Source organism: Python bivittatus, unplaced genomic scaffold (assembly GCF_059951505.1).
Source record: "Python bivittatus isolate LINGU-HERP-01145 unplaced genomic scaffold, Pbiv_v1 ctg000840_np1212, whole genome shotgun sequence".
Lineage (NCBI taxonomy): Eukaryota > Metazoa > Chordata > Lepidosauria > Squamata > Pythonidae > Python > Python bivittatus.
Window position 1 is genome coordinate 43,679,618 of NW_028277113.1, and position 27,010 is coordinate 43,706,627.

Sequence of the window (27,010 nt, forward strand, 5' to 3'; positions counted from 1 at the left end):
TGATATTGCTTTTACCTTCTCAAAATCTTACATGTTTGCCTATGATACCATTACTTTTTTCACAAACCAGTCAAGAAAGAGTCAGAATTCTTGATGATACTGAGCCATGCATGCATTGCTAATTATATGGCATATTTCTTAGATGTCCAGCCCAAACAGATTTTTACAACCATTTGTTCTTTCAAACAATTAGGAATTTTAGATGGTGGTTCTGGGAACTTGCTTTTCTGTCCTGTCTCAGTTCATGGTACCATTAAGGAACAGTTCATAAGGGTAACTCATAAGTTAAAGCAACTCACTAGTGGATACCTGCTGCATGATGTACACTCGCATCATTATTTATATTAAATTGCTCTTCACCACCACCAAGCAAGTGGTCAGCCCTAAGCGGGACAACCAAAGCTCAAGCAAGGGTTGGTCCATGCTTTGAATATGCTGAGATAAGATTACTTAAGAAAAACCAAGTTGTTGAAACCATAATGTACATAAATAATTTCTTTCTCATAGATGGGCCACAGGATTCTGTCAGATTTATTCTTGAGAATTATGAGGAAACAGCAACAGAAAATATTAACATACTTACGCATGTGGACAAATATACTTTATGTGTGGACTCCTAATACCAGCAAATGCTTCTGCCCAGCCATGCCTATAGGAATATAGAGAACAAATTGTTATTCAAAATCTTCCAAAGCTATTTAAAGTATGTATTTCTAATTCCCATTAATCTCTTATCATATATGGAAATAGGAGAACTATTAATAATCAAAACACTTATGATTGTAAAATAGTCTCCCTTGAGTGGAGTTTGACTCTTGGTAACTATATCACCATATAAGCTTCTTAGCAACAATACAGAAATTATTTGCTACTGCTTTCTTTCAGGATGTTTACTCAATTTCCCAACCTAGTCTATAGCTGTGGGGTTTCCTGGTGATCTCCTATCTAACCTAACCAAGTCCAATTGTGCTTAGTTTTTCAAGAGCATCCAAGATCATCAGGGTACTTTGACTGTTGTGATAGATTAAATTTACTACCAAAATAATTTAACAAAATTTTCCTATATATTGTCTGCTCTTTAAAGAGCCACAGTGTTCCACTTTTGCTTTAAACAATTAAGTTCAACAATGTATGATTACTGAAAAGCTATTATGGCTCATCTGCATTTTTATGATAGCAGATTTAACACCATATTTCTTATGGTGTCAATTCTGACAGTACAAACTGCACTGATTTCAATCAATATGTTTTTGCTACTTTGATTTAGTTTGAACCATTTAGCTCTCTTTACTATACTTAATCGTAGACCATGTCAGTTTGATTTATATTTCTAGAAATTACAATTACCTTATTTACATAACAAATGTTACCCAACTAATACCATATTCACCCTATCATTATTATTATTAAATACCATATACCAGCTATTTAAATACCACAGTCCATTTGCACAGCTTTATCTTGTGTGCCAGTTGCACCATTTCTGGATCGGGAGACCCTTCAGATAGTCACTCATGCCCAAGTCACCTCACACTTGGATTATTACAATGTGCTCTACTTAGGTCTGCTTTTGAGGACCACTTGGAAGCTGTAGTTGATTTAGAAAGCAGTAGCACAGGTAGTGTTGGGTATGCCTCTATATGCCCATGTAACATCCCTGCTCCACAGGTTATCAGTGAGTTTCCAGGTGTAATTCAAGGTCCTGATTGTCACCTAAAAGGCCCTTCATGGCATAGGTCAGGTTATTTGAAGGGCTGCCTATTTCCCACGGTTTCTGCCCTTCTGATGACATCCAGAAATTCTAATGATGTTCCAGAGATCTTTAAAAATATGGCTGTTCTCCTAGGGTTTTGGGTAGGGTGGTTGTAGAGTCCTGTCAGTGTTCCATGGTGTCCAGATGCTATAGATTATTTTTTATTATTTTTCTATTTCAAATTGTAAGCTCCCCAGAATCATTCTGGAGTTGAGCAATCCCTAAATTTAATAAATAAAAAATTCAAGATGTAAGATCAAATATTAGGTATATGAGTAGAACTATAAGATACTGAAGCCATAGAAATTATCCAGGTGTTCTTTCTACCAAGGGAAGGGGAAATCCCAGAATACTGGGATTTTATATGCAATACTCAATTTGTAATATATACAAGCTCTAGGAGTATATAATTAATTCCATGGATGACATTCTGAATTCAAAATGACTGTTTCAAAGGTTCTGAGCTCAGAACAAAACACTTTATGTTCCATAATTCTGCCCTGACCTTGGGACAAAAAATATTTTTTTCTCCAATGATGTTTGACATCTTGCATTTGGGTTGGCTTTTTCCCCAAGCTGCAAAGATTCAGGTAACAAAACAGATGGCACAGATTCTGTCCTTGCTACCACTGGAGCTAGCTCAAGATAGGAGTAGGGTAGAAATGAGAAGTCAATTGAGCACATATTTAGAAAGTAAACCTTATTGACATACAAAAAACACTGCTGCCTGCCTTATAGGAAAGCTTAATGCTGTTTTTTTTTTTTAAATTCTTCACTATTGTAGAAAGTGTGAATCTCAATTTATGCTGTACTTTTTTTTAGACAATTTACCTATATAAAATATGTAGTATGCATATACCTATACATTTCAGAGTGTATTGCTGTGATGTTGAGCAAATTGTTAAATACAAACACTATGTTATTCTATTTATCTGTTAGCCATATGCAATATGTGAGCATGTGATGACTGAGGCCACAACATATGTCTCACAACAAAGCATAGGGGTGAGCCACAATAACTACTGGCAAATAGTACCCAGCCATCTAAATATCTAGCTCTGGAGGCTGTCTGGAATCACTTCTCTGTGTCATTATAAATTAGGTATCATTATCATGCATATTATTTCAACAATAAACATCCTTAAAAATGCTAAAAGCACTGTTGAGTAACTTCGGTAAGCATCTTCATCTATCATATTTTGTTTTAAAAGATGTTTTTCATCCATAAAGAGAAAACATTTCACAGTATGGCATTCCCTAATGTTCCCCTCAAATGCTAGTTTTCCATTAACAAAATGGAAGGAATTTTATTTTTAATGAAAACAGCATTAAAATTAAGGTATTTTTCCTCTCAGCATTCACATCCCAGAGCAACAGGAACTTTTCACTCTTAATAATTCAAAATACATTACTTCTGCAGCTCCTAACAGGCTTAGTAAGGATTAAACTTCACTGACATCATCAGGACTTATTTCTGAATATATGCATATGAAACTGCACAGTCAAGATCTTATAGAAGATTTATCTTTAAAGAGGAACCTACAAGGAAGTTTTGTGTGAAAGATTCCTGTTTGTTCTTGTTTTGACTTAACCACAGCAATTTTAGATCAAATAGCAATCTGCACATAATTTTAACAAAGTAACTAAAAATGACTATTCACATAGTTCAAATATTCTCATTAACTGAATCTTTAAGAATTAAATCCAGAAGCATTCACTAATATCTTCTAATAGCTATTTCTCCAATCAATACTGGTACCATTAAGTAAGTTTCAACTTTTACTGACCACACAGATATCTACCAAATGAGGTATAAACATCTACATTTAGCATAGCGTAACAATAAACACAACATTTTTCTTTGCAAATCGCAAATAGTAGAAGGTAGTTTCAAAGGCTCAAATTGTTTATTTAAAAAGCCATTTTACTTACCCAGTATCTCCTAATCCATGGAGAAATATGACCTAGAATTAAATAGTATATGAATTGCATTACTGTATGCCAGAAAGTTACTCTATATACCTAATTCTTCAGCAACATTCAGCTTGTGCTTACTTTCCATAAATCTAATTGCAATAGATACAGCTAAAGACGAAGTGTGAGCACTAAAATACATCAAAAGCTATCAAAAGTGCATCATTTTGGTACTTACAGCACTCTTAACACATATGTAGAAGTTATTTCTACATATCTATATCTATATGTGTGTATATGTGGAGAGAAAGAAGAGACAGAAAGAAAGAGAGAAATATACAAGATTTCTGAAAATCTGAATAATTTGTATTAGCATCTTATTTTTGGCATTTAATTAACATATCAATTTAATCCATTTTATACTAACATCTGTGCTTAGTACTATTAAACCAATTTATTAAATATTCTGATTTTAGGTTTTGAACTTAAATTTGTTTCTTTTTTTTTCTTTTTAATCCACTGTAATGATAGATCTTGTTCTGTCATAGGCAGAAAATAAGTAAATATTATTTATTATTTCTTCTATTGAAGAGCACAAAATCATCAGGGGTTATGGGTAGAGTTAAACAATCTTCTTTGGACTGAGCAAATTTGAAATTTGGGGAGCACATGGTAAGCACATTCATAAAACAGCTGCCCTAGGAGAGGAAATTGGCATAGCTAGTAACAAAATGCCCGCTTATGGAAGGCAAACTAGTCCAACCTATCTCTCTCACCACCTTGTCACAATTTAAATCCTACAGCAGTCTAGCCAGTTCATGCATCTGATGAAGCGAGCTGCAGATCACAAAAGCTTACGCCTTTTAATAATTTTTTTTAGTCAGAAAAGATGCTACAAGACTCTTGATCTTTTAGTCTCCTACGAGTCTCTGCTAACCCAGCAATATTGTTGTGAAGTCCAAAGACACTACTGAAAATAAATGTGATACTAGAAGCCAGTTATTTGCTCTGCAACGTACCAGCTTATAAGAGCATAAGAGGCCTGTTAGATCAGGCATAGGCCCATTTAAACCAGCTTTTTATGACCAACTGGATGCATTTGAAAAGCTCACAAGCCTGAACTCGACAATGAGTATCCAGCAACTAGTGGATGGTGGATGACTTTCCAGCAACAAGTATTTAAGGTATGCTGCCTATGATTCATGAGGCAGTAAATACCTTTCAATATTAGTAGCCATTTATTTATTTCTCAAATGTATATAGCCACTGATACAAGACTCTGGGCAATTCACAAACAATGAAAAAACAGAATAAAAACAGCAAACCAATCCAACAAATAAAAGCAATAAAAACAATAGAAAACCATATAAAATCATAAAACAAAATTCATAGCTGAGATAATCATCTCCATATACAACAGTCAATACAGCCATTACACAGGCTCTACCATATTTCTGGGTCCTCACACCCATTGGCAAAACCATGTTTTTAAGGCCTTGTGAAAAGCCAGTAGGGTTGGGGGCCGATATGATCTCCAGTGGAAAGATGTTCCACAGGGTGGGAACCGTGACAGAAAAGGCTCTCTTCCTGGGCCCTGCCAGACAATACTCTCTAGCAGATGGGACTTGGACGATGCCCCTCCTGTTGGACCTGATGGGATACGTAGGTGTGATTAGAGAGAGATGGTTGCTCAAATAACCCAGTCCCATTCATAATCAGTGCCCTTTTAAAACCATCAAAATTGGCTACCCTAGGCACAAGTGCTTGTAGCAAAATCTATAGTTTACAGTTTAGCTATATGCTATGTGAAAAAGTATCTTTTTCTGTTGATCCTGAATCTCCCCGTATTTAGTTGCAGTGGGTAACTTTGAGTTCTAACAATGCAAGGCATGGATAAAAAGTTACTTCTATTCAAGTTACCTCTGTCACTGTTTACTTTATTCCTCAATGCTTGCCCTCTTTCATTTCAAGAAAGAAACTGCTCTAACCCCCCTAATAATTTTGTACTTTGTTTGTACATTTTCTAATGGTATAATGTTTTTTTAAGCCAGTGTTTCTCAACCTTGGCAACTTTAAGCTGTGTTGACTTCAACATCCAGAATTCCACAGCCAGCATGCTGACTAGAGAATTCTGGGAGTTGAAGTCCACAAAGCTTAAAGTTGCCATGGTTGAGAAACACTGTTTTAACCTGTGGTCACCAACTACTTGCACAATGGCATTATTACATCAGAAATACTATTTTCAATTCCTTTCCCAATTGTTTCAAACATGGAATTTGCTTTGTTAAAATATGGATGTGGTTTGTGTATGCAGTGGTTGTGTAATTTGTTAAATACTCATGTGAAGACTATATGCCTGAAAGTTTGAAAGTGCTTGGCAGAACGTTGACTGAAAAGATACAAGTGGTGACAATGAGCAAAATTTGGGAAGTGAAGTGGGGCTTTCTGCTGGGCAAAGGATGTACACGCATTAGATTTCTGCTCTTCAACAGGTCATTGAGAAACACATGAATTTTAGAAAAAGTTTATTGTACAATTTTGTTGTTGTCATTAAGTCATGTCCGACTCTTCGTGACCCCATGAACCATATCGCACCAGGCCTTCCTGTCCTGCACTGCCTCCCTGAGTTTGCTCAGTTTCATGCTCATTGCTTCAGTGATGCTATCTAACAATCTCATCCTCTGCTGTCCTCTTCTCCTTTTGCCTTCAATCTTTCCCAGCATCAGGGTGTTTTCCAAAGAGTCCTCTCTTCGCATTAGGTGACCAAAGTATCTGAGCTTGAGCTTCATTATCAATCCTTCCAATGAGCAGTCAGGGTTGATTTCCTTTAAGATTGACTGGTTTGACCTCCTAGCAGGCCAAGGGACTCTTAAGAGTCTTCTCCAGCACCACAGTCGATGATTTAGAAAACATATATGATAAAGTGGCCTCAACTTTAGAATGTTTTGCATGATATGAAGTTTGGTTATTCAATACACTAAGAGAGATATATGATGAAAATAAAGCATTAGTGGGAATAGATGAAACATTTAGTAAATGATTTAATAATGAAGAGGGAGTAAGACAAATTGTGATATCTTCATACTTGGTTATGGATAAATACTTAAATAGTGGTTCTGGTGATATTAAAGGTGTTGGTCTGGAACAAGAATGTGCATGTATTTTTGTATGCAGATGATGCTATGTTCTTGCCCGAGAATCCAGTGCTTTGAAGGGAATGTTATGTGCATTGTATGATGCAACAGAAAGCATGGATCTGAAACCTAATACATCAAAGGCTGTATGATTGTGCATGCAAGTAAAATAGAATAATTACAAATTGCATATAAATGGTGAAAAACCAGAGCAAGTAAATGAAATTCTGTACCTTAGTAGAATGTTTCCAAGTTGGGAAAATGGATGCAGAACCTTTGAGAGATACAAATGCTGACAGAAAAGTAGTAAGTAGTATGTGATCTATTGCAAGGAATGGATGTTTATCAAAAAGGCAGAAATAGTTCTGTATAACAATATATTTCTACCAATTTTGTTATATGGAAGTGAGAGCTGGGTATGCCAGGAGCAAAAAAAAGGTGAATATATGGGGATGGGGTACTTACATGTGTGAGGTAAAAGAAGAGAGAGGTTCAAGAGTGAATAAGTGCTGAACAGAGGTGTGCAGAAAGTATGTTTAGAGCCTGAAATAAACAGCAAATTTTAGAAGTTCTGTAGAACTTTTCTGAATCAGCTAGAGTTCACAGAAACAAAAGCCCTCATTCTGACTCTCACCTTCACTTCTGTCACCCATATCTCAATGCAGCATATTCCACCAGCTTGCCCATCTACAAACTTTCCAGCACCTTCTCTTCCCTCCCTCCCCCATACCCTTCAGCTGCCACTGCTCGACTCCTACTGCATAGTCAACCAGCATGCTTACTCCATAATCTTCCCAGAACCTTCTGGTGCTAGAGTTATGCCATCTTTGGTGCTGAATGGGGTTGCACTGCCCCAGACAGACTCTGTGCACAATCTGGAGGTCCTCCTGGATTCATGACTCCTGCTCAAAGAGCAGGTGGCAGTCATGGCTAGGAGGGCCTTTGCACAGCTTTGTGTTGTGCATCAGTTGTGCCCATTCCTAGATCAGAGGGACCTAATCACTGTCACTCATGCCCTAGTCACCTAATCACTGTTGCTCATGCCCTAGTCACCTCCCGTTTGGATTTATGTAATGCGCTTTACATGGAGCTGCCCTTGAAGAGTGTCTGGAAGCTTCAACTGGTGCAAAATGCAGCAGCGCAGGCAGTTATGTGTGCCCCTAGGGTAGTACACGTTAGACCTCTGCTTCACGAGCTGCACTGGTTGCCAGTTTGTTTCCAGGTCCAATTCAAGGTGCTGTTTTTGACCTTTAAAGCCCTTCAGAGCATGGGGCCAGGTTACCTGAGGGACTGCCTCTCCCCGATTACATCTGCCCGTCCCATCAGATCTGGCAGAGAAGGCATGCTGAGGATCCCGTCTGTTAGAGAATTATATTTGGCGGGTCCCAGGAGGTGGGCCTTCTCTGCTGTGGCACCCACCTTGTGGAATCTTCTCCCCCCAGAAGTGAGATTAGCCCCATCCCTCTTAACATTGTGTAAGTCCCTCAAGACCTGGCTATGTGATCAGGCCTTGTGATCAGGGGTTCCCAGGGGACTGGGGAGATTTTACCATGGCTCCCTTATTAATTTTATCCCTTCCTGTTTTGTGTGTTTTTACTGTTTCTTATATGTAGTTATTTTTATGTATTTTTTAAATTGTTGTACGCCACCCAGAGTCACCTTGTGTGAGATGGGTGGCTATATAAATATGATTAAATAAATAAATAAATAAATAAATACATACATACATACATACATACATACATACCTTCTCTTCTGTCCCTCTCCTGCCTCCTCTCAGCCACTACCAATGTCCTTGACTTTTTCCCACTCTTTCCCACTCAAAATCACCTGCCCAGAACACCTACATGTCAGTCCATATGTGGAAGAAAACAACCCCATTTTGTTCCATACTCAGACCAAGCACATATTTTCATTTAAGCACAAACCAATTGCAGTGAGCTGTTTGATGCACAGAACCATTCATACACAGAGTGTTTTGTACATCCCTAGTGATGAAAGAAGATGGACTGAATATAAAAATAGTGACCAGTACAAAAGAAGTTCATTGAGGCAATGTGGTCATATAGAAAGAATGAATTAGGACTGAATTACAAAATAAATTTATGAAAAATGAATGGATTGGGAGGAACAGGAAGACTAAGAAAACTGCAGTTAGATGGACTTGATGAGATCTCCAAAACATATGAATTGGTCTATAGTTGTGGCATCAAAAATAGGTATGGAAAGTTACAGTGAACAGTACTGATGTAAACTAGATTTGGTTATATTTTCTTTTCTTACCTGGTGCCTTTATTTCTTTGGTCTGCTATTTCTTACTTATTTGCTGCACTTTGCATAAACCTGCTTACCCATAAGGGAATAGCATCCTAAGCATATACGTAGGTATGATTTTTCTCTTTTTTCTTAGAATACGGCACATTGAGTTGACATCTTCATGTCCACAATGACTCGAAGATAGGTCACTGCCAGCTCAGATACCATTAACATATAGGTGAAATTCAGACTTTTTCTGCCAATGTACATCATATATCCCTTTACACTGAACTTAATAGCTACACTGAGATTGGACCTCTTCATAATTCCTTTTTTATTTTATCACCCTGAACTGTTTGGTATCATCACATCTTCAAATGTGGCCACTGAATGCTCATTTAAAATTAATCTTTGGGCATTCAAGGACATCAAATTATCTACCCTTGGTTAGAGACATAATAATCCAAAAGTATTGCTACTAGAAAATAGCTGAGAAATATTCTGTGGCAACAGAGTCCCATTAATAAATTTTTCAGAAATTTCACAACTCAACATTTCAAATCATTTTCATCAACTAAGTGCACAATGTTTTTAATGCTACTTCTTTAGGATACTCTTGAATGGTAGCTGATGTTAACACAATTCTAATTCACACTTCAGTTATTTTGATGCAAGGATTCACACCAAGTCACTTTCGAAAGACACAATTAAAAGTGGTGAAAAAAGTGATTATCTTTCAGCTAAAAATATCAATGTGTTGTTTTCTCTATATCTTTTCAACAATTTTATGTGACACCCCGCACATTTTTAAATTTTTTGCTTTTTAAAAAATACTATCTACCCCCAAAGAATTTATAATGAAGACATTGGAAAACATTTTTTTTTCCACACAGGCTTTGCAGCTTCTTCATAAAATAAAGTAATAAAAGTTGGAAGCAAGGAAGTCTCGGAAGTACCTAATTAAATTTCTAAGCATGCTGATGACCTACGAAATTAGAGCTTACTGGACAATGTCAAATTCTGAGAATTTTGCTTGAAAACGTACGTGTAAGATTATCATCTTGCATTCCTGTTATTGGACCAAAACCCTCTAGATCGCAGCAAACCACCAAGACTTATCAGAAAAGGTCAGGCGTTCCGACAATATTATTTCCAGAAAATTAGAGGGCGCCGCGCCAATGACAGAGGCGGCAGACTCGCCTCTGCCCTGTCAGAAAACAGCTTCCATAGTTGATCCCAGGCGCGTTACTCAGAAGCAAGCCCCGCTGCAGGCGCACTTGCGCAACCCAGAGCCGACCCTTCCTTCTGCTCTCCCTTTGCCCGGCCAGCTTCTATCCCATCGCTCCCTCTCGCCCCGGAGACGAGAACCGCCAGGAGGTCCTTTACTCACTCACCGCGGCAGTGGCCTTCTTTGCGGCCGGGACAATGGCTGGGAGCGGAGCAGACATGTTGTTGCCGCACATACACTGGCTTCTCCTCTTGCGGCGGCCAGTCAGACACTGATGGGGCGGGAGGGACGGAGGTGGGGAAACGGGCGGGACAGGAAACCGATTGGAACGGGGAGGAAACTCAGCAGGCCCGCCTCCCTTCCCCGCGGAGGGCTGGGAGGGGGCGGCGCGGGCGCCCGGTCTCCGCACAGATGAGAGCGCGAAGGCGGCCGTTGAAGAGGGCGCGGGAAAGGGAAAGGAAGGGCTCGAGCGGGCTCTGCTTTCGTTCGTGCGCCCGCGCGTGCGCTCTGCTGTGCTACATCAGCGTAGGCGACCGGCTCTTCCCGGAGATTTCAGACTTCCAACCCCCTGGGGACCTCGCAAGACCGGCCAGTGGCAAGGGATTCTGGGAGCTCCCAGTCCAGATCACGTGGCTTGCCCCGGGGCTAGGTTAGACCCTGACCGCTGCTCGCGAAGCCATCGTCCTTCAGCTACAAGCATTTTAATTTTAGAGGGAAAGTACGGGACTGGCTGAGTGGATGTCCTCTTTTTGCTTTTGACGCCGTGCTTTGTTTCACGCTGACTCAAAGATCGGCAACCTGCGATCCTCCAAATGCTGTTATCATTCCTCACCGTTAGTTAGACTTACTAGTGCCTTTGAGATTTGGACCTCATCAAGAATGGAGGAATGGAGGTGGTGGGAATGTCATATATTCTTCCTCTTTAGAGCAGGATTTTAAAAAAAATGCACAAGAAGACAATTGAAAATCGAAGCTGCGGGAGAGATTTAGAAATGGCTTCTTTGTGTTAATCTGGCCATTTAGTATCTGGGGGGAAAAAAGCTGGAGAGATTTACCTCTGTAGGAAAATGCGACAGCTATTGAAAAGAGAAAGTCATGTGGAAAGGTGGTAGGTGTGTTTAGTCCGAGAGACAGCAGCTTGCACCAATTCTACCATGCAATCTGCATTCTTACACTTAAGCTGATAAAACAGGAGCTTGAAATGACTCTTGAAAAATAAAAGTAATCCGAACTCACTGTACCGTAGTTTAATGGACAAACTTCTCAGAGACAGATCTCCAACACAGCGCACTAAAAAGTGCGTGTTATAAACAGCCCGTGGAATCACAATGCATTCAGATGCACAAGTGTTTTTAGAGAGCAGATCACTTTCAAATGGCCCCTTTGTGTCTATACTATGCCCAATCATCACGTTACGCTTTTCTCAACATCAGACCAAAGGGATCACACAAAAAGCTTATTTCAGTTTGCTACGCTACGAAATTACCCAAACCGTAATGCTGCGGTTTCCCGACGATTGTTCGCACACACTGATTTTCCACCATTCGCGAGCACAATGAAAAGCAGACCCTGAAGCAAACCGTGAGGACGACTCCTTTTACCTTTCGTTTCTCTATGGCTGGAGCGCGAGCGACCGTCTTCCTGCGCCTGCGCCGAGACCGCGGACGAGCCTGCCCTTTTTCTCCGTTGCGGCGGTTTTCCTCGCTGTCGCTCTGGGTTCGTTGCGCGAAGGCGATGGCGGCCACGCGGGCACCTGGCGGGGGGAACAGGATGAAAGCCTTGGAGCTCTTGCGGAGCCTGCCTAGGGTCAGCCTCGCCAACCTACGGCCTAACCCTGGTGCCCGGCGGAAGGTGAGTTGGCGGCCTGCTGTGTTGTCTCGCTCCCCGCAGGGCCGCTACTGCAACGTAGGCCGCTCTTGCCTTGTCTTCGCGGGGACGGAAGAGACCTAGGCATCCCATGCTACGGAAGCCGTCCCCGGGGCTCCTCCCTCCCTCCCTCCCTCAGCCCTTTTGGTAGGACTGCTAGTAGTTTTCGCATTTGCGGCCCCCTCCTCACAATATAGGCCTGTACAGCCATCAGTGCAACAGGGAATCGGATTAAATGCGTGGACTCAGTTTTGGTTCTTCCGCGGTGTGAACTTAGTTAACGGCGGCCTGTCCATATATTTTGAATAAATGGATTACTGGAATGTGAGAATTCATAATTCATAGTTGTCTCTTTTATCCAGCCGGATGCCTCAGAGACTTTTGTAGTATATATTTAAAAGGCCACTCATTTATTGCGGCACTTTCTCATGTAGCCGAAGGAACCCGCAACAAACAGAATTAAAAATTAAAGCTTTGTATGGATGTTCAAGAATACCGTTCATCTATTTGGTGTTACTGTGTTATTGTAACAATGTTTTTCTTTCACCTGGATGTTTTCTTAATCCTTTTTAAAAATATGCCAACTTGTTCCTTTGCCAAGCAGTGCAGAATATATATAAAGTTGTTTACATATCTAAATGGTGGGGATATTTTAAAATGTTGTTTGTGCAGTCATTACTGAAGTGGAGTTGTAAGGAATGAGATGGCCCATCAGGACAAAGAAATATAAGATGAGGCCAGAACTGAATTTAATTTGAATATGAAACTCATGTAAACATATTACTCTTTTTAAGGAAAAAAGACAAGGCCGTGGAAGGCATAATCCTACAAAGAAAACTAAAGGGCAAAAGAAATCTGGGTCACTCCCTCGAATAGGCTTTGAAGGTGGCCAAACACCGTTTTATCTGGTTATTCCAAAATATGGTTACAATGAAGGACACCAGTAAGTTGTTATTATTATTAATTAGTAGGTAATTACTATTATCATCATCGTCATCTTAGGCATGAAAGCCGGCTGGGTGACTTTGGGCCAGTCGCTGTCTCTCAGCCCAGCACACCTCACAGGATTGTTGTTATGGGGAAAATAGGATTATTAGGTATGTTTGCTGCCTTGAATTATATATATATAAATATATATAAATAAAAGGTGGGATAAAAATATCATCATCATCTTTGTGACATTTATTTTCTTTATTCTTAAATATTCCTGCTGATTTTTGTAAGCAGTGAAGTAAACAAGGGGACTCAAAAGCAGCTCAAAAAAACCAAAATTGTTTAGGCCCAACATATTTCAGAAAAGATATTTGTTTCCATGGGAACCATAGAAACAGAAACAAGACCAAAAAAGGATAGTAAAATGACTTGCAATGTACATATGACAATATTTTTAAAAATGTGCAATTTTCTTTATGTATGTTCAGAATAATTCAGTAAAAGCCTCAGATAGAAAGTCTTAAGTTATAAATACAAGCAAACTTTCATATATGGGATAAGAATGTTGTTATAATGACCACGAGAATAATTATCTACAAGGAACAAACATTCTTAAAACATGTTCTTGCTCAGAGACAAAGTAAGGCATGGAATTGTTTCACCTTTTAGTACATCCATAGACAAATCAGCTGTGCAAGACAGAAGGGTGTTCAGGACAGCAATAGTGATTTGTAGTGCAAAAGAGTACTGTGCAGGGGCCAATTTCTTATTCAGAGAAACAAAACAGGAGACTCTGAGTTCTAGGCCAGCCACTCTCTCTCAGCCCAGTGGACCTCAGAGGGTTGCTGTTGTGGGGGAAATAGGCACAATATTTTGCCTTGAGTTGGCCAAAATATATAAACGGTGGGAAATTGTCATCATCCCCTAGTGAAGCACTGCCTTGACATGGTTTTGGGGCTTGCGTGCTCTGAGGAGGTTGAGAGCTATGCCAGATGTTCAGCCATACTGGACAGGTCTCATCAGAGGAGCCAGACGAAGAGTGTCTCTCCCATAAACAATATGGTGAGACGTAATTTACAGAAACCTATACCGGATCAGTCGTCACTCCAGTCAACAAGGACTGTGCTAGGTGTTCTAGTTCCTGGACATTTGGTGACAAGTGGGCTACAGGACTCAGGACAGTTGGCTGAGCATCCAGGGCCAACAGGTACAGGACTACTGGAAGAAAAGTTGTTTACCTGTTGCAAATATACAAAGGCTGAAAACAAAGAGCAACATCCAGAATCAAAAATAACAGAACAGAGACTTGCAGATCAACGTTGATTTATAATACGAAATAAAGTATTCACAGAAGTAGAATTGGAAGAACTGAAAAGTTCTATCTAGGGCAAAGAAATCAAAGCCTTGCCAGAAATAGCTCAGGCTGTAGAAGCAAACCAGGGGGAATTGGCAGTAGAGGAAGCCAGCATAGCTATTGAATCGTTTTCATTCCCAAACCAGGCACCCTCTCCTCTGCCTTCTCCTCAGAAAGAGCAAAGCCCTCTAACTAAAAAACAAAAGGAATTGAAACAAAGAATAACTGAGTATCTAGAACAGCACAAAAAGAGCACAGTACAGTTGCCTGCATTGAAGCTTGTTACAAAGAAACAGCACAAGTATTAAAAGATGCCAATACTGTAATATTAAATATAAACACCAGCTCACTGCAAGAAACAACCAACTGATGTACAGCACGGCTGCAGTTATAACTCAATACCTTGGATGCAAAATCAACAAACAAGAAAAAAAGCCAAACTGCACCACTAAATGGAAAATTAAGTTAGAAAAGAAGATCAGCGTGCTAATACAAGATGCAAGCAAGCTAGAACAGATGAAAGAAAAGAAGCTGAAGAACAAGAAGATCAAAGAATACCTTATCAAGAAATATCACCTAGAAACAAGATCAGGGAAGCACTGGAAATAATAAAGCAGCAAGTAACAGCCGTAGCCAAGAAGAATAGTAGATATGAAGCTCGAATTGCACACTATAGGCAGAATCTCCAATTTCAAATGAACCCGAAACATTTCTACCAATCCATCGATGGAGAGACTGCAATGAACCAGTCAACATCTGACAAAGAAGAAACAGTGCAGTTCTGGGTGCCGCTATGGGACAACCCAAAGAAATACAACAAGAATGCAGCTTGGATAAAGGAGGTGGATAAGAAAAAAAAAGAAGCTAAAATGAAAGAACTTGTAATAACAGCAGAAATGGTGGAGAAAAGAGCAAGGAAGATCAAGAATTGGTCAGCACCAGGTGAAGATGAACTGGATAGTTTTTGGTTGAAACATCTGACTGGTCTGCACCCACTCACTGCCAAGCAGTTTAACAACATACTGCAAAGAGGTGAAATTGAAGATTGGTTAACATCTGGCAAAGCCTACCTGATAATGAAAGATCCAACAAAATGGGCAACACCAGGTAACTACAGGCCAATTACCTGCTTACCAACAACTTTCAGATTGCTAACTGGTGTGGTAGCTGATGCAATCCAACAGCTTCTAGTTGAAAACAAGCTATTTCCATCTGACCAGAAAGGAAACTGTCCAACAGCAGAGGAACAAAAGATCAGCTCCTAATTGACAAGATGGTTTTGGAAAACTGCAGGAGAAAGAAGACCAATTTGAACGTAGCTTGAATTGATTACAAGAAGGCATTTGATTCCCTGCCACATAATTGGATAATCAAATGCCTAGAAATATCAGGAGTTAGTAGAAACATCAGAAGCTTTGTGCAAAGATCAATGGCACAATGGAAGACACAGTTGCTGGTCAATGGTGATAGACTGGGAGAGGTTAATATAAGAGAGGAATCTTTCAAGGAGACTCACTATCACCACCGCTATCTGTCATTGCATTGATTCCTTTGTCAACAATACTGAACAAGGCAGGCCATGGTTATCAAACATCAAAAATATCTTCCAGGCTGTCCCACTTCCTTTACATGGATGATCTGAAGCTGTATGGAAAAACACCATCCGAAATAGAATCTCTGCTCAACACTGGCCGAATATACAGCCAAGATATTTCAGTGGAGTTTGGACTGGACAAATGTGCCACCCTTACCATCAACGGGAAAAATAGTGAAAACTGAAGGAATCAGGATGCCCTATGGAAATAACATCAAGAATCTGGATGAAGAAGATTACTACAAATACCTTGGCATCCTTCAAGCTGACAACATCAAGCACATTGAAGTCAAGGTTAGTAGTGAATACATCATGAGAGTGAAGAAGATCTTAAAGTCCAAACTTGGTAGAGAAAATACCATCAAGTCAGTTAACACCTGGGCAATTCCAGTCATTAGGTACACAGCTGAAATAGTAGATTGGACTCAAGGAGACTAGAAGCCCTGGATAGGAAGACATTGAATCATGTCCTTCATCTTTCTACTTACCAAGGAACATAGGCAGGCATGGAATGTTGCAAGTATACCAGACAATTGAAGAAGAAAAAAGGGCATTGGAAGAATATCTGAAGGACAGTGAAGAAGATGCACTGAACCTAGCATGCCATGAAGGCTTGGTGAATACTGAAGCAACAAAACTGGCCTATAAGAAAGACCAAATGAAGAATAGAAAAGAGACATGGCAAAGCAAAGTGCTACATGGCCAGTATACAAAAAAACTAGCAAGCAAAGCAGATAATGACAAGACTCGGCCATGGCTGAGAGCAGAAAAGTTGAAGAAAGAGACAGAGGGACTAATTCTAGCTGCATAAGACCAAGCCATAAGAACAATTCTAGCATATAAAGCTAGAATTGAAAAGACAGCAACAGACAACAAATGCCATCTCTGCAAAGAAGTTGAAGAAACAGTGGACCATCTGGTTAGCTGCTGCAAGAAGATCACACAGACTGACTACAAACTATGGCATAACAAAGTAGTGACAATGGTGCATTGGAAAATCTGCAAGAAATATCATTTGCCTGCAAGGAAGAAGTATTGGGACCACAAAACAGGCAAAGTAATAGAAAATGAAGAAGCGAAATTGCTCTGGGACTTTAGAATTCAAATAGACAAGCACCTGCCATATAAACGCCCCAGACTTAACAATTGTTGATAAGAAAGACAAAAATGTCTGGATAGTGGACATTGCAATACCTGGAGTCAGCAGAATAGAAGAGAAAGAACGAGAAAATCACAAAATACAAAGACCTGCAAATACAAATAGAACAACTGTGGCAAAAGAAAGCAAAGATAGTACCAATAGGTACCTTGGGTGCCTTGGGTGCAATCCCAAATCATCTGGAGCACCACTTGAAGACCATTGGCATTGACAAAATCACCATCAGTCAATTGCAAAAGGCAGCTTTACTTGGAACAGCTTACCTTCTGCGATGATACCTTTAACACCATCAAACAACAATATCTGCCTATCCCAGGGCCTTGAGAAAGACTCGATAGGTGAATAAAAATGCCAGATCCAGTTTAAACATCTGGCTGATTGTGGGACCAACCACCACCATCATCATCGTAATAATAGTGATAATGATAATAGCAGCAGCAGCAGCCCACAGTACTCTGCTGCACTACAAATCACTGCAGCTGCCTGCACCACCCTCAGTGTTGCAAAATTTGCGTTCATGGACATCTCAGAACATAAAATAATTCAATACCTTTATTTTATCTTAGTGAGAATCTTGTTTCACTTCTGTTTTTATTCACATTAAATGCAAACATGCATTATAGTTTTAAATTGGCTAATAGTCAGCAAATAAAACAGTTTCCGTAAATAAGCAGTGTTGAATAAAAAATGCTGGTCAGATTGATTCAGTTGTGCCAAATCAGCTTTGTGCTGCTTATAGAAGTGGGCAATAATTTGACCCTCCAGTTTCTTCAGTATAGTGGATAATGCAGTGTATTTCATCTAACAGTTGGAATCAGCATTAATCTACAGCCTAATTCTGTATTGTTTACATATGAAGTACAGCCAACTAACATAACATAATAGTGATCTATAAGAATGAAAAGACACTGACAGTGGTTTAAAAAGATAAAACCAGTTATGTAGCCTTTAAAAAGAAAGAACATGATAAACTCTGTGCATAGGTGTTTATGTAAACATTTTGCTTCTGCAAACAATGACTACAGTCCAGAAAGTTCATTTTTACACTTGCAAGATAATGTGAAATTAGATTATTTTATTCTTTCCAACTAGAATTGGAATCTTTCTTTAGTCTCATGGCAACTAACTTTTGAAATAACTGAGAGCTGATTCCTATAATGAAAAACATAAATGAACCCCCTGCATATCTTGATGTACAATTCATGTAAATTGTAGTGATTGGCTTAACATTTTAAATAGTGTCTCTATAACTGCAAGTAGTAGAATTGTCCCATAAAGGCTATAATTCTCATAAATTCATAGCTAATACAAGGGAGAGTGTTGGAAGTTTTACACAACAATTTCAGTTGAAGATGATCATATTTCATTATAATTGTCCATACAAAATGTCTGTAAGCAACTATTCATAAGTTACAAGTCTTATCAGGTCTTCAATCCAGTGAATAATTGGGGCCATACATTTTGTTTCAACATTGTAAGAAGGTTACATACAATCTGTTACTTTGTCTAGCTGTCAGTTTCCGTGTAACAAGTATATAGTTCAAAAGAATACAGACATCCAAAAATATTAAGTATCCAATATTATACTTCAAATTAATAGAAGTAATTACTTTTACCAGAACATGATAATTTTAGGCCATCTGAAAAACATGTTTTAATTGTGTAATTCTCATTTACATGTATATATAAAATGTTGATATTATACTTGGTCTCCTTTATTCTTGTATTTGCAGTTTATTTATAGCTAAGCTGTTAAAGAGAATTGTTTAGAAGAAGAATTTGTAACAGGAATTTACAACTTTTTATTTCTGAATTGTTAAAAGGCACAGTATTAAGCTGATCTTTGTTTTAGTCAAACATGTTTTCCACATAAAGATATATTGGCTTGTGCGGATCTGTAGGATTACAAATGGATATTTCTACACCTTTCAAGTGAGGGTTGCCCAAGAACAGCTTGCTGATATATTATGCCATCAATATTCTTAAATTACTTAGAATTGGATTTGCTTTCTGAATGTTTTTTTTTCCCTTTTCATTTTGACAGTCTCAGACGTCAGTATCCACCTCTCAGTCTCAGAAAGCTGCAGTATCTTATTGACTTAGGTAGAATTGATCCCATGCAACCAATAGATCTTACACAGCTGACAAATGCCAGAGGTATAGCAGTACAGCCACTCAAAAGACATTATGGTGTCCATCTTGTGGAGGAGGTAAGACTGTAACATACTGTATTTTAATAATTTAGTTTTGAAAGTATACAGTGCATTCGGAAAGTATTCAGACCCCCTTCACTTTTTTCAATTTTGTTATGTTGCAGCCTGATACTATAATCATTCAAATTCATTTTTTTCTCATTAATCTACACTCAGTATCCCATAATGACAAAGTGAAAACATAATTTTAGAAATGTCTGTAAATTTATTAAAAAGAAAAAACTGAAATATCACATTGGTGTAAGTATTCAGACCCTTCACTCAGTACTTTGTTGAAGCACCTTTGGCAGCAATTATAGCCTCGGGTCTTTTTCGGTATGACGCAACAAGCTTTGCACACCTGGATTGGGGAATTTTCTGCCATTCTTCTTTGCAAATCCTCTCACGCTCAATCAGGTTGGAGGTTGGATCTCTCCAGAGATATTCAATAGGGTTCAAGTCAGGGCTCTGGCTAGGCCACTCTAGGACATTCACAGAGTTGTCCCTAAGCCATTCCTGTGTTGCCTTGGCTGTGTGCTTAGGATCGTTGTCATGTTGGAAGGTGAACCTTCGGCCCAGTCTGAGGTCCTGAACGCTGTGGAACAGGTTTTCATTGAGGATATCTCTGTATTTTGCTCCATTCAGCTTTCCCTCAACCCTGACCAGTCTCCCAGTCCCTGTTGCTGAAAAACACCCGCACAGCATGATGCTGCCACCACTATGCTTCACTGTTGGGATGTATTGGGCAGGTGATGAGCGGTGCCTGGTTTCCTCCAGACATAACTTTTAGAATTGAGGCCAAACGGTTCAATCTTGGTTTCATCAGACCAGAGAATCTTGCTCCTCACAGTCTGAGAGTCCTTCAGGTGCTTTTTTGCCTACTCCAAACGGGCTTTCATGTGTTTTGGACTGAGGAGAGGCTTCCATCTAGCCACTCTTGCCAGAAAGCCCAGATCGGTGGAGGGCTGCAGTGATGGTTGTCCTTCTGGAACTTTGTCCCATCTCCACACAGGATTACTGGAGCTCAGTCAGAGTGCCCATCGGGTTCTTGGTCACCTCTCTTATTAAGGCTCTTCTCCCCCGATTGCTTAGTTTGGCCAGGTGAGCAGCTCTTGGAAGAGTCCTGGTTGTGCCAAACCTCTTCCATTTGAGAATTATGGAGGCCACTGTGCTCTTGGGAACCTTCAGTGCAGCAGAAATTTTTTTGTAGTCTTCCCCAGATCTGTGCCTTGCAATAATGCTGCCTCTGAGCTCTGCAGGCAGTTCACCTCATGGCTTTTGCTCTGGTACGGTATGCATTGTCAGCTGTGAGGCCTTCTATACAGAGGTGTGTGCTTTTCCAAATCATATCCAATCAATTTAATTTACTACAAGTGAACTCCAGTCAAGGTGTAGAAACAGCTCAGCAATGATCAAGAGAAATGGAAGGCACCTGAGCTAAATTTCAAGTGTTGTTGCAAAGGGTTTGAATACATATGCCAATGTGATATTTCAGTTTTTCCTTTTTAATAAATTTACAGACATTTCTAAAATTATGTTTTCATTTTGTCATTATGGGGTACTGAGTGTAGATTAATGAGAAAAAAAATGAATTTGAATGATTGTAGTATCAGGCTGCAACATAACAAAATTGAAAAAAGTGAAGGGTCTGAATACTTTCTGAATGCACTGTACAGGTACACTTTCAGGATCTATACTATTTGAAAAGTGTATCATCATATCTTTTTCTCTCCTCCTGTCCAAAACAGTCAAACATGACTTTTACTAGAGATCTGTCTCTTATGGGAACATTTTGTCTTATATTAACAAATAAGAAGCAAATAATTTGTAAACAATGCTAAAAGAAATATTGAACTGTGTAAAACTTGGGTGCAATAATGTAGTTATTGAACAGTTTCGATAATATTCTCAAAGCACTGTTGTTTTTTTTAATAGTAATGGTAATAGAATTTTTTTTGTCTAGGAGCTTTACACATCTGAATTTAAAACAATTATTTAACAGCATTTTAGAATCATATGCCCCCACAAAGTGACATACAATTAATCAAAAAGACAAGAAACAAATTTTAAAAATCACCATATTCACAGACTTGATGGGAGTTCTCAATTTCAAGTTAAATGCTGTATTTGTCAGAGTTCTGTTACTGTTAGGAAGTACCCAATTAATTTGTAGAAATTATCTGCATAGGAGACCAGGAAGGGAGAAAATGAAATCATACAACAATCTCCAAAGGATGGTCTGAGAATGAGTAATTAGAAGAAAAGATTTCTCTTCTTGGGAGATGTCACTGTACAAGCATAAGAATATGACAAGATACAGGTGGTTTTGGTTAAAAATCACTCATTCAGTGACTGAACTTACGACAGCACTGAACAATTGATACTTACAACTGGTCTTCAAAATTACAATCACAACACCTCGACAACAAGCCCGGATTTCTGACCATCGCAGCATCACATGATCACCATTTGCAACCTTCCCTGTTGGCTTAGCACAAGCAAAGTCAATGGGGAAGCCGGCAGGAAGTCATAAGTCATGGTCACATGAGGTCCTTGCTTTACTATCCGCATGGTCCTTGCTTAATGACAGTAACTGGGGACTGCCAGAACTGCCATTGCTAAGCAGCACAGTCATGTGATATTACACTTTATGACCACATCACTTAGCGATGGAAATCTTGGTCCCAATTACCACTGTTAAGTGAGGACTGCCTGTATCAATTCTGTAATGTCTCTCCTGAGCTCTCCAATACTATCAGCAATTTAATGTGGCTCTGTAACTTATGTAGAGTGAAGAAATATTTCCTAACTGAGAAGTCCTTGTCTCTGGAGGAAGCCTGACCATACTGAACTAGAAGGTTATCAAGGTTTTGCTCTATTCCTCTAGAATGGCAAGTTGCAAGTCAATAAGAAACAAATATTGGAACTCCCAATGAAAAGAATCTACTTTTTCTTTACAACAATATGACTGGATTTAATGATGAGGGTTCCAGAAGGCTTGTTTTCAAACATACTCGGTCCCAGTTATAATGCAGACCACTATAATTTGTATCAGGTGCAATTTCCTGACTTGTCTTCAAAGACAGGACAGTATTAAGTAGGCTGCAGTAATCCTGAAATAGCAGGCTGATATCTTGCAGTATAGAATTGATAAATAGATGAATAATGTTTTAAAGGAACTTTATGTGATCTAACTTCAGTTTATGTAAACTTGTAGGGTGCTGATATTTTTGCAGCAAAAATAAACATTGAAGTACAGTGGGTATCTGAATTAGCCATAGCTGCTGTTGAAAAAAATGGTGGTGTTATTACTACAGCTTTTTATGATCCAAGGAGTTTGGGTAAGAATTTTCAGTACTTTTTCATGTCCTTTGTTTTGTCAAATACTGTTTAAATACACCAGTCTGCCCTTATTTAAAAACAAAAACTTTGCAACAATAAATTAAACAGATACTTTTCCCCAGATTTAATCTGAATGTTAGTTTTCTAGTCTTCCCCCTATAAGTATCATTATAGCAGAAGAAGGTTTATTTTAATAGTACAATATGCAGGATGTAAGCAAATAAACTTTGTATTTTGTGATCTACCCCTGTTCTAAAGATGGGATTGTTAATTCTAAAGTAATTAATATTTTATCTCTTTACTCCATTTTTTAATACATAGAGGTTCTTTGCAAGCCAGTGCCATTTTTTCAGAGAGGCAAACCTATTCCAAGGAGAATGCTTCCTCCTGAAGATCTTGTCCATTACTATACAGATCCTACAAACCGAGGCTACCTGGCCGATCCTTCAAAAGTTGCTGAAGCAAGGATGGAACTTTCCAAAAAATATGGTTATATCTTACCAGATATTACAAAGGATGAACTCTTCCAAATGCTGAGTGCTCGGAAGGACCCTAGGCAGATTTTCTTTGGCCTTGCTCCAGGCTGGATAGTAAATATGTCAGAAAAGAAGATTTTGAAACCAACAGATGAGAGGTTGCTGAAATATTACAGCTCATGAATACTGAAACTGGAAATACCATAGTGTTTATATGTAATATATCATTGTTTTCTTTAAAAATGAACTAGTTGTAATAATAATGCTATAATAAAATATGAACATTTTTTTCTGCATTAAATGGTGTTCATTTTCCTTATGTCAGATGCAGTTTTTAGTATGACTGATCCTTAGTGTTCAGACTTATTCTGTCCCATCCTCTAAATCGTTTATTGCGTATTTCTTGGTTTTTTCCCTGCACTGTTTTCTTCCAGGAATTCAGTAAATATGTCTTTCATGCTCTTTTAACTTGGGGATCTGGATGGGTGGCAAAGCTTATGTAATGGTTATGCTAATTTTTGTTATTGGTTCTATTTTTTTGTTGTTGTTGTTCCTCAGCTGCTGAATATGTGTGTGTTGTTTTTATAGTTACGTGTTTTAATTTTTAATTTTTTTTTTTTTCTGTTGTTAGCTGCCCAGAGTCATGAATTTGAGATAGGCAGATGTATAAATTGAACGAATACTTTTGGCATCAGATAATGGCATCTTAAATGTTTAAAGAAGAATTTAAAGTCCTGTAATGATTTTGTTTAATATACATCTGGTATAATTTAAAAAATAAAGTTTATATTACACAAAGATATTTACCTAACAAATGTTGCATCTTGACATTTTACTTTAAAGCACCAAAGCTTGCTTTCTCAAGCAAGAAAACATGTTTGTGCTGTTCCATCTCCCTCTACTGGCTCACTTAGTGTAGCATTTTGATCCCCATTTCAGGTTCAGTAACTCCTTTACAGGTAACAAACCTTCTGTTTATGCCAAGAAACCGAAGAAATAACCTTGGTTTGGAAAGTGCATGTTATTATCAATGTATATTTATTAGTATACTCATAGTATACTAATAAATATACATTGAGTATATTCATAGTATACTTTTCATAGCTGATTCTCAAAGCAAATTAAAAAGAAGTGAGCTTTAAGGGACTTCTGCTATCTAGAAGCTCCAAAGGCACTACAAGTATATTTACTGGGAGAACTGTTAGTTTTGCCATCATTCCCTTCAAAAACGCAAACAGTTTTTTGGTCGCAGATTATTTACTTTTCATATGTGCCAATTTTTGTGGGTGTGAGTATGTAATAATACCTTTTGTAGGTGGCTATACAAATATATGACTATTAGAGATTAAAATATGGTGGGATATCAGGTACTAGAAGTAAATTGATTTATGCATCCCTATTTTTTGTTCATTACATATTTTTAGACTGAGTGATGTCAAATTGCAATACTGATTGGTAAAGAGTCAGCTGTATAGATTTTGTCACTTCCATCCTATATTCTGCAGGTTTCTTTAGGGAGATTACTTTAGCTAAAAATAAAAGCCTTCAATGTAATTAGTCCATAATATAGTTCATTTTAGAGCATCCTGTCCTGTATCCTGATAATATTAGATTAACAAGTTATACCTGTTTTTGCAGGCCTGATGGTTTAATTTGGGAGAAAACGAGGGGAAAATATAATTGCTTTCCCTTATTTGGGCAGCACAACACTTCTTTTTAATGAGTCAACTCATAATTGCATTCTATAATTTGAGACATTGGACAGGAAAGCTAATTAACTAGTAGTAAAAGAGGAAGTTACTCATCCAATGAAGTTTAGGCAAAAGTGTGTGTGTGTGTGTGAGAAATATACATGCATATGCTATAACAAGACTTATTTCCACTCAGTTCTATGTATGATGAGCAATTTGCTGAATGTGTTTAAGGATACTGTACACCATATTCTTAAATATAAAATGTACTTCGTGTTGTATTCTAAATAAACTTCAGGTGAAAAGGAAACCCTGATAAAATGATAATGGGGAAAGAATGAAAACAGGAAACAGATGGCTAGTGACGTGCACTGATTGGATAGTACATATTTGTCAAGCACCCTGGTAGTCACAAGACAGCTGTATCCTGATACCAATATTGTAATGCTATCAATACTTAAGAGCCAAAACTGCCATGTTCTGCTAAATCTGGTCTTTTTATTTTAGAAAGGTAATTATGATCAGCTAAAACTAGAAAGGAGCAAAAATGGCAATACTCTATATTTAAAAAAAGAAAAACTGCAACATTAATTACTTTTCAAAATCCTCCCTTCAAATACTTACCAGAACTTTATAACAGCATTCCTTATTTTACATACTAGTTTTAAATTTCACATGGCTATAGAGAATTTTTTACTCATTAGCCTATCAAAAGCTCTTGAGTTAGCAGATCTCTATCACTGTCCATTCCCCAATGTAGTTTTTCATATGTTGTTGACTTAATACGAGCCAACCAACTCCTCAAATCAAAAGCTAAATCTGTTTTTCACAGTTCCAAGATGAATTGTTGCTTCAGTTTTCCTGTTTTGTTGCATATGCAGAAATCTAACAGTACCATAACAGGAAAGCCACTTACTAAACTTGCTGCAGGATAAAGGGCTTCATTTCAGCCAATGTATATTGAAGTAATGCTTGCAATATAATGAAACTTTTTTTCTTGAGGATGAGGATTGACCCTGGGCCAAAAAACTAACTCAAAAGTGAAGACTATGGAATAAATATTATAGAAATATTTCTGTTTCCATTGAGGTAAGTTTTATTACGTTGGTGTTATACATGCAAACATAAATGGTTTGATCATTGGGCATAGTCAAGACGTTTAGAAGGGTTGATAAGTCACTGCGAAAGATGTATAGATTGTATTGTCTTCCCAGCTGTCTTGTACTCATTCCAAAGTTGAACGAGATGAACATAGAAAGATGGTTTTTCTTTAGGTTTGTTTTTCAGAAAACATTATTATGAAAATATAATTGCTATAATAATATAAAGAGAATTTTGTTTTTGTTTTTTCAAATCTCAGCTTTTCAATTCTATTAATGGCTGTTGAAATTTATTTTGGAAGTGTTTTGTAATATCACTTCATAATCAGGAAATGTAGGCAAGAAAGTATTAAAGATGACCATCAAACGTAGCAAAGAATGGATGAATTACTCCAATGAATGACTTCTAATAAATGAGAATATGTATGAAGTGTTTGTATTAGAATGTGTGATGAGACATACCACTGTAGTCAGTATTGACTCTCACTTTTGTCCCAAACTGTTGCACCTTTGTTACTATTTCCCTTCATTTGCTTCTCAGTTGCATGCATCAAATGATGTTTGCTCTGCCTACGAGTATGCACCCTATATGCATACTTGTTTGTGTTAACTAGTGTTAATGCAAAGCGCAGAAAAAAAAATAGTAAAAGAAATTACTAAATAGTAAAAGAAATATAGCTAAATCTGGTTTACACAAGATCATTTTTTGTATCTCTCCATAACTTTATGTCCTTGCAAACCATCCTTGTTTCCACCACATCCACAAGCTGTTTCATACGTAAACCTTTGTTCATTAAATTTCTCATCTCTTCCTTCTTAAGGATATCAATCCAACACAACTTTCTTGATCCCTTTCCCTTTTTAGAAGCCAGGAGGGGCAACAATCAAATATTTTCCCAACAAAAGATTACCAGAGTTAACTTGGCAACCTCGCTTTACCTGTTGGCTGCAGCCAATCAGTACTGAGTGTCCACATCAGATCCAGAAGACTCTTGCCTATTTTGGATCTGAATACTGC

At 38.2% G+C, this 27,010-nt stretch overlaps 2 protein-coding genes and 1 pseudogene across 3 annotated transcripts in view; 2 read left to right on the forward strand and 1 right to left on the reverse strand.

Annotated features, from left to right (window-relative positions):
* Window positions 1–11,990, reverse strand: part of LYPLA1 (lysophospholipase 1) — a 26,327-nt gene extending 14,337 nt beyond the window's left edge. Inside the window, exons 1-3 of one of the 2 annotated variants that reach the window (XM_015888070.3) lie at window positions 11,887–11,990; window positions 3,686–3,717; window positions 584–649 (exon numbers count right to left, since the gene is read on the reverse strand). Coding sequence is in view for 1 of the 2 variants with exons in the window: in XM_007428211.4 (XP_007428273.1) it covers window positions 584–649; window positions 3,686–3,717; window positions 10,452–10,520 (167 nt within the window). In the remaining variant the exon portion in view is untranslated. Of the gene's footprint in view, window positions 1–583; window positions 650–3,685; window positions 3,718–10,451; window positions 10,869–11,886 lie in introns of those variants that run through there. The other variant, XM_007428211.4, reaches the window with a different exon arrangement.
* Window positions 11,900–24,016, forward strand: MRPL15 (mitochondrial ribosomal protein L15). The gene is made up of 5 exons (XM_007428210.4): window positions 11,900–12,136; window positions 12,946–13,094; window positions 19,236–19,401; window positions 22,601–22,724; window positions 23,047–24,016. The coding sequence occupies exons 1-5, from the start codon at window positions 11,900–11,902 to the stop codon at window positions 23,382–23,384; spliced, it is 1,014 nt and encodes a 337-aa protein (XP_007428272.2). The 3' UTR covers window positions 23,385–24,016.
* On the forward strand, window positions 16,544–17,466 carry LOC148213742 (uncharacterized; annotated as a pseudogene).
* Window positions 24,017–27,010: the final 2,994 nt, after the last annotated feature.

Coding starts and splice junctions, on each gene's coding strand:
- MRPL15 (XM_007428210.4), top strand. CDS start 11,900: ATGGCTGGAGCGCGAGCGACCGTCTTCCTGCGCCTGCGCCGAGACCGC. Junction 12,137..12,945: donor ACCCTGGTGCCCGGCGGAAG/GTGAGTTGGCGG, acceptor ACTCTTTTTAAG/GAAAAAAGACAAGGCCGTGG. Junction 19,402..22,600: donor GTGTCCATCTTGTGGAGGAG/GTAAGACTGTAA, acceptor GTAAACTTGTAG/GGTGCTGATATTTTTGCAGC.